The 8,687-nt window shown below is 41.6% G+C and overlaps 1 protein-coding gene across 2 annotated transcripts in view; it reads right to left on the reverse strand.

Moving 5' to 3' along the window:
• The window catches only part of SMYD3 (SET and MYND domain containing 3), a 429,715-nt gene extending 426,582 nt beyond the window's left edge, over positions 1-3,133 (reverse strand). Inside the window, exon 1 of one of the 2 annotated variants that reach the window (XM_026102659.2) lies at positions 2,892-3,133. In XM_026102659.2, coding sequence (XP_025958444.2) covers positions 2,892-3,055 — 164 coding nt within the window. In that variant the 5' untranslated portion in view covers positions 3,056-3,133. The remainder of the gene's footprint in view (positions 1-2,891) is intronic. The other variant, XM_026102660.2, reaches the window with a different exon arrangement.
• Positions 3,134-8,687: the final 5,554 nt, after the last annotated feature.

Genomic DNA, 8,687 nt, shown 5'->3' on the forward strand with positions numbered 1-8,687 from the left:
CTTTGGTTAATAAAAGAGGGAGAATCTTTTATGTTACTTTCCCCGATAAGTTTGTTAGGGAAAGATGCTGACCACCCAGATCTTGCCATAACTCCACAAAAGCACAAACAGCAAGATTTTGGCAAGTTTGGAGTACTGTTGATATCAGTTAGAACTACTGCTCATCGTTACTAGGATTACTGTTTTGGAGTCCTGCTCCTAGTGCTGTAGGTACCTCTTTAAAAAGAGGGTAAGATGATGCAACACAATCTCATGTCTTCTCTCAGGACATTTCTTCCACGGAAGCACAAACTGCCAGCACTGCTATTCTTTATCAAAAATTATATTTCTGATCAAGTCTTTACTATGTGTTGTACTTCAAGACAGTAAATTTTAAAATTGTTAATGGGTTATAATTCAAAACAACCACACTATCTGCTATCATATTAAATTAGTTATAGCAGATAATTTCGGTCCAGCCTTCTACAAAAGAAAACACACACACACCAGGAAAACATTCATCAGAAAACAGAATTATCTCCAAAGTGAGAAGAAATCACAAAAGCAGAGAATTACCAAAAAAATTGACCATCTGGTCTATGTACCCTAGTAAAAACAAGCAAGAGTTTTAGCTGATACCAACAGCGCAATAAAATGAGAAAGGGCTGTTAGAATTTTTATAAGTAGATGTACTAACTATGTATAGAAGCACTTTAAATTCACAGTAATTCACTTTGCTTTAGATAAGACTGCAACTACTGCATTAGCCAAGCATCTCTGAATCACAGCAGCAAAGTCTGCCACCAAGCAGCCTTCCCAACCCTGCTTCAGGACCTCAAACCCATACTGGAAGGATTTAACCAAGGTTACATCAGCAGTAAAGCAAGTTTGTGACCCCAAATCCAGTCTAGACCATGCCTCTCAGCACACAATCCAGAAATAAGAGATTCTGCACATCATAACCAATCTTCTCACCCACCCAACACTTCTCACACAGCCAAAAGCTGCATCCTACTACATTTAGTAACAGAAGTTAGGAGACAGAATTCAGTGTAGAATTACACTCTAATATAAAGCCTCAAATATTAATATCTAACAAGATTGCTAAAATGCTAACACAATTTCAGGCATAAGACCAGTTTTTGGTTTTTTGTGTTCCTGTACTGCCACCTGCTGCCACTCCAGCAGGTACTGTTTTCTTACATAGGTTAAAAAACAAGCAAAACAAACTGTGGATCTTCACATTTCTCAGCAGTTTAATAAAATCTCCTATCCACCTCATTAAAGGCAGTGGCTTTTTATTCAAGAGAAGTCAACTTGTACAGTCTTGATCTATAAACTCATTCTAGCCATAATTCATTTTGCAACGGAAGCTGGGTTGGTGAAAAAAAAAAATCTTAATTTTACTTTTAACTTTTTTTTTTAATTTAACTGATATTGTTATTAAAAAAAGGACAAATTTTCAAATGCATAACCTTTCATGATCTAGCAGTTGGCAAAACTTCTACTTCTCCCAACAAACCTGGTTATATTTTTATATCCAAATACGCTTAAGAGTCATTCTCTTTCCATCTTTTGCAGCACTCAGCCTGCCCTCTGAAATCTGCAATCTCTAATGAGCCAAAGTTGAAAAGGAGCAGCCAATCATCACCCCAAAGCACTCTGAAGTTATGAATCAGATTTCAAAGATATAAAATCAACTAAAAGTCTCTCTTTTTTTTTTTAAACACACTGAGGTTGGATGCAAGTGTGACCTGGGATATGCTGTCAAATTCCTTCCTTGGAAAACAAGGGTCATGTTATCATTTCTTTAAATGGGAGCCGAGAATCCCTGTAAGCAATAACAGCAGGCTCTGGGAATATATAAAAATAATCCAAATTCTCATGAAAACAGGTCTATCACAGTCAATCCTGCTGGAAAACTGCTCAGAGGTGGAAAAGGGATACTCACGGGGGTTTTGTCGTTGTTGTTTGGGGTTTTTTGGGGGAAAAAAACACAGAAAGCTACTTTGTCAGTTTTCACTTCTTAGGATTTAGGGAAGAACAGAGGCCTTTATTCAAGGCAGGTCTCAAGACCACGTGGTCCCTTATAAAGAATAAGGGCACACAGGTGGTAGGAAGCTCAACCAGCGCATTTTATTAAGGGGGAGTGCCTGCTCTTGGGTGCAGGTGGTTTTAATCTGCACCCCTTCCTCCCCGCCAAAACTGGGGAGGGCTGCTGGCAGGCAGGATGAGGCCTCTTCCACAGAAACCCCGCTCGTGCCTAACTCGCTGCCGCCCTCCCCACGGCCGCGCAGCCGGGGCACTCGCCGCGCTCCAGGTGTGACGGCGGAGGGGGAGCCCCGCCTCCGGGTCCGCCCCGCCCGGCGATACCACCGCCTGCCACACCAGGCCGCTGCCCGCCGCGCCGGCGGCAGCTGGCGGCTTCCGTTTCCCCCAGGCTCACGAGCGGCTCCGCGGCCCGAGGGCAGCGGCTGTGCGCGGGAGGGGGCCTCCCCGGCCCCGGGGTCCTGCGCTCGGCGGCCGCGGCCCAGCGCGCCGCACCTGCTGCGGGAGGCGCCGGGAACTGCCCTTTTCCTTCTTTTTCCTCTGGGGGAAGGTGGGAGGAAGAGCGAAGGAAGTAAAACCACGCGGGCCGCCTAACCGGCGCGCTGTGCCCGCCCCCCCTACGCACATGCACACCTCGACCAACGCCCGGAAAGCGGCAGGAGGAAGCCGCCCCACGGGCGCTGTCACCTGGAAAAGTCACAGGAACGGAAAACAAGGAAGCGGCGCCCGTTACCCCGGGCTGCGGCCGCTCGCCCGCTGCCCCCGTGCCCAGCGGAAGGGGCGGCGCTGCCCGGCACAGCGCGGTAAGACACGGCGCCCTCCCCGGGGAGAAGCGGCCGCCGCGCTCCCGCCCCGACCGGTACCTGCGCAGGCAGCAGTCGCAGACGCCGCCCAGCTGCTCCTTGGTGACGACGTAGGCGAAGGGCTCGGCCCGGTAGAGCAGCTCACCGGGCCGCAGCCGCCGGCGGCAGCGGAGGCCGCCGCCCTTGCCCGGGCTCGAGAACTTCTCCAGCGCCGCCGGCTCCATCGCGCTTCCCGCCCGCGGCGCCGCGGCCGTTTCTCGCGCGGCGTCACGTGACGCGGCGCCGTCGCCGCCATCTTAGCGCAGGGCAGCGCTGCGGCGGCCCTCATGCGGGGTGGGGGCCTGCGGTTATAAAAGCAATAAAGATTTTATTAATTGCAGCAGATGTGGCTAGTTACGAGTAGGGAGAATGCTCATTTTTTTCCCTCTAGTTCTTTTAAAGGGAATGCGAGAGAGAAAATTTCTAGTCATAAATCTTGCTAAAAAACAGGTGGGGAATCCAACAAATGGTCTTTTATCTTAAATCGTACACCTTCAGTAGTCCAACTTCAGAAGGAAATTAAAGTGACACTAAAGTTTTAAGTGCTGCACTGGCCTCATGCAGCGCTATTTTTGCTTCATTTTAGTGCCTGCCCAGCCTTAACAGTCACCTAGAAGCAGAAACAAAATACAAGAGTAGAAATGACATGAGCATACACAGAGTGGGAAATCTACAATTTTACACAGAGCAAAAGTAATGACATGACCTGGCTGGGCACCTCCCAGGGCTGTGGGGCAGTGATCTCGGGGAACTGAAGCGCCCCTCTGGTTTGGCCCCCATGTGCTTGAATGCAGTCAGCTCGCTGCATCTTTCAATGCACTACACAGGGAAAATCATACTCGTTTTGTAGTGCCCCTCTGGGGTTTGTTAGTGACGTATTTCTTCACGAAGAATGCTTTAAAACAGCACGGGGAAGTCAGACCCCTTAGGCAGGGGCTTCAGCATATATAAACCCATTCGCTGTAGAAGACTATATGCCTTTCAGTTCATTAACTGCGTATTGCTTGCCGTAACTGAAACATTAAACTGCCTGGCTCACAGAGGAAGAGGTATTACAATGATTCTGTCAAACACTCTCCTAGAACAGGACATACTCCTTAGGATTTGGCTTCTGCATCCATTTGTGGATATCATTCTGCCCTGATTATAAACAAACAATGCTAGATATGGTCCTGCACTGTGTCCTAGCTCTTTCGGGTTATTGGGGGAGCAAGTTCTGTGCACTGCCTGCATTTTGGAAGCCATTCGGAGCCCTCTGTTACAGGTGCCAAGTAAGTGAGATGGGAAAAGCAAATCATTGCACAATTAACTAAGAGCACTGCTCTGAAATGGCCAAAGGGCAGGAGATGCTGAGTGCTTTCTGTCTGGTTCTACCTAGCTTTCATTCATTTAAGAGATCAAGTATGCCATGGGGGTTGAATGCACTCAACCAGGCAGATAGGCTTAGTCTGATTTTCCGTATGATGCCAATAGAGGGCGTTTGGGCTTCTGTTTCGGGAAGGAGCATTAAATCATCGTGTCAAAGAATGTTGCAAGACAGACATAACAGTCCTGAAAAACAGCTTCCTTTTCTAAAACATACTCAGTTTTGGTTCTCAGGAACAATTATTTTAATCTACAACTGCTTTCATTCAGCTGCAGTAGGGTAATCAAAAGTGACAATATGCATATCCAAAATACTGCTGTTGGGAAGAACCAAGGTAGATCAAGCCACTGGATACTCAGAATAATATATTTAGACATTCTCCAAAATGCTGCAGTGATGTAATTCATTAACAAAAGAACTGAGAACAATCTAGCTTTCTGTTAAATAGTTAAGTGCACCACGCTTAACTTTAGTCCTCCAAGCAAACTTGTCAGAAAACAGTTTTTTACTACAGTGACACTGTAAGACACTTGAAATTTATCTGTAATAGTTATTAAAATGTTAAACCACCACTTCTGTATTCAACTTGTATGCTATACTCCTTCCCCTGTTCAGTCTCCTCCTGTCTCTCAGTGTATGCTGTTTTGTGGTCATTAAGTTTCTAAACAGACATTGTCCAAATCCCATAACATAATACTAATACTAACAAAAGTTAATGTCTACCTCTTGGGTAGATAAACTTAAGAGATGAGTGGTCAAACAATATATGCAGGAAACATAAGTAGAAATATATACATATGCAGAAAATGAAGTCTTGCATAACAACTGCAGAAAGTGCACTCAGGAAAGGGCTAATAAAAATTCACTATACAGGATGTAGCTCCGGTTATTGTCACAGTTTTCTAGGAAAATTCAGGTTTTCTCACATTGTGTGTCCCATATGGTAACAGAATCTCACAAATTACAAAAATGGGTCTAAGGGAGTAAATCCTTTCTTTCACCAAAAAAAAAAAAATGCAACCTTAGCCAGGACAGCTATTCTGCCCAAAACCCAAGTGTAAATGCAGCTAAAGAAAGGGGCTTTCATCAGCTTGGCCTAAGCTGGAGAGTAATATAAACTACAGCAGACAAAGAACTTTTGGCTGATGTACTTCAATTGACGTGACAGTATAACTGTAGTAATAGAGTGTTCTAGTATAGATAAGTTCTGAAGCAGAGCATAAACGTTTTCAGTGATGCAGTGTTGGATATTCCAACATCTGTAAGAAGAGGCTTGACAGCTGTTTCTGAATATCTACATCTACAGTTTATAGATTGGTCTCTTCAGGTCTAGCCATTCAACACCCTCTCTGAGCAATGGAGAAGAACTGAGTGTCTGACCCAGACTTTTTTGGAAACATCAGTCTGAATTTTCTAAAAGCAGCAAGTCATAATTACATGATGTCTATAAATGCTCATTAATGTAGCCCAATAAATGCTCAATTGACAATTAAGCATATTTAGTTTAATTAATCCCTGTTATTCATTATGGGGTTTTACGTGACCAGGTCATCCACCGACCTAAACAGGTCAGACTTCCTGATGCTTACTTGAGCATGCGTGACATCATTCCACACACAGACAGCTGTTAGGCATGTAATGGAGGCATTTTTGTGGGAAATATCACATACTTGCAGCTGATGCTGCTGAGTTAGTCATATTTCCTTGTTGTCTGTGGATGAGACATTGTAGTTAAAGTTTAGCTCTTCTATTTCAAGACAGTGTTCCACAACATGAATTTAAAAAAAAAAGAATTGCAGTGATGAAATAACCCGCACAGCTATACAAATTCTGTTCTTTAGCCATAAATGTCCAATACCCATTCCAGCCAGTAAGACACACAAATGAATTTTTTGGTGACAAAATATGGATCTAAATACAAAATTTAAGTTTTGAATTTATACGAAAGCTGTATCACTAAAGATACAGGATAGGTATTAAATAACTTAGCTGAAAGCTTGTAGGCACAGATGGATCTTTTATGAACACATAGGACTTCAACATTAGTGTTGGTGAGTTAATTAAAAATTAATGATTCCTAGATGTAAAATTTAAAAAAAACCTTAATGCAAAAGCATTTTGAGCACAAATTCATAATAAATTTCATACACAGACAGATTTTACCTGTTGGGGTTTTCTTACTATGGTCTGTATAAAAACCTTCTAGTCTTGACTTCTCCCTGCCTCAAACATATACATTTTCTTCGGATAGCATAAACAAGCTTTTGAAGCTGATGTCAGCATAATTTCTTAGCTGAAAGACAGGAATTGTAAATGTACTTTATATGAAAATAATTCTTGAGACATAATTACACAAAAAATTATAATCTCACATCTTTGCAGGGAAGCATGAATCAAATAGTTAAATTGGGGGAGGGGGAGGTTCTGCAGACAATTTCTCGCAGGAAGCATTGAATGTTATTAGCAAAGACTTCCAAAAATCTTACACCCACAGTACAGTGTGCATTTATTTCCTGCTTTTTTAAAAAAAATCTGAGCCTTTAACTTAAGCAGCAGTGTTACACACGGGTAAATACTCCTGAGTCAATCTATAGATCACATGCTTGAGATCTGCATAAAAAGCAAAATCATTGCCAATTCAATTTGGCTGATGGCTTCTTTTACGTTCAGAGCATGATTCTGTGGTAGAGAAATAAAAGTCTTTGTATATGTCTACTACACTTTGCAGCTGAAAACATGGGAGCAGCAAAGGGTAATGACAACATCAGACTTCTCTGCAATCACTATAAAAATAAGATCCCATAAACAAAGAGACCAGTACAAAAACAATCTCGTAGAAAAACATTAAGAGCAGCTATCCTGCAAAGAAAACTTACGACTCATTCAAATGTATGAATCATACCAAACTCTATACCAACATAAAGTTTTATGTAAATAGGTAGTGCTGTTGGTCTATTTGGTGTCTTATCAATGGGAACAACTACATCAAGTGTTAAAGTCTTGCTTAACATTTTGAGTTACTCTCTTAACTCTGTTCCATTTGCTGTGTCTTAGCTACCCCTAATTTCACTTGGATTTCCTGTGTTTGCTGTTTCTTGTGTTCTATCAGGCAGGGACAGCAAGCATCTATTTTTAGCAGTGACAGGTAAAACAGACCACAAACAAGGACAAAGTCGCAATAGCTACTGAGCAATATGAGTGAATAAACATCTCCTGTTGACTTCTTGACATTTGTCAGAAAGTTACTCATTATTCTCTTCATTTTTGCACAAGAAAAATATTTTGAATTTACAGCCTTGCTAATTAAAGTTTTGCAAAGCTTAGATTGGAATTTTGAATCTACATCACTACAGGTTGTATTTAGCCTGCCGGAACAATTAATTCACCATCTTTCTCAGGAATCCTTAGGTTCTTCCTGTCACATGTACATATCTTAAACTATACCACACAATGTTTCTGGAGTCTTATGTTGATGTTTCTATCACCATTATCATTATTACCTGCAAGGCTAAGCTGTATATTATTAAGATGTCTAAAGCTAAACAAGCCTGGTAGTCAGTGTATACACATTCCACCTTAATAGCACTTTATCTCATCATCTACTGTTTTAATTAGTACAAGGTCACAAACCCTCTTCTGAATCAAAAGCAAGCTATTAACTACATAATCCAACTTGACCGATTACCTAATTCCAAATGGCAAAATTGCTCATTAGCTAGACATCATAAGGACCAGGTTTCTTTCTGTTTGTATTTGTGTTTACTAAGATATTAATATAGTTAAGTAGTAAAACTTTAGGCAATTGCTATTACTGCCAAACAATTTTCTTTTACAGGCAGATGGATGGCACAAATGATGACAGTCATTAGAAAAGACTAATCACCTCTGAAGTTACAATCAATATACAAGCTATGATATATTGGTACTTTAAAATGGTAAACTAAAAGGAATTTGCTTGTCAGCTCCTCTAAGAAACAGTATCTGAAGCGTGAAGGCAATACTTAAAGTAAGAGTTCCACTTTACAGATGAATCATGAGTGGTTCATATTTTAGAGGTTCAAGAATTAAATCCACCTTTGAAAAATGAAACAGACTGGAAATAATGCAAATAAAGATATTATATGGCAGACTTTCTGTTAAGTATATTGTATGTACATTGTAACCCTCATGTCATCCAAGATCACAGAATCAAGATAGCGAAACGGTCTGCCCAAGAAGCTTACAGTTAAAAAAAATCAATGTAATTTTAGAATTCTATTACTTTATACCTCATATAAAGCAAGTGTCATTACACAAAACTATGTAACATGCAACGGAATTTTGCACCAACTTTTGAAAATGCTGCACATTTCAAAATACTTTTTATTACCTACTGTATCTGGCACAGTAAGTAACTTGTGAAGTAAGACACTTTCAGAAATGGGGAACTTCACTGTATCACCATGATAGAA

Source organism: Dromaius novaehollandiae, chromosome 3 (genome assembly GCF_036370855.1).
Source record: "Dromaius novaehollandiae isolate bDroNov1 chromosome 3, bDroNov1.hap1, whole genome shotgun sequence".
Lineage (NCBI taxonomy): Eukaryota > Metazoa > Chordata > Aves > Casuariiformes > Dromaiidae > Dromaius > Dromaius novaehollandiae.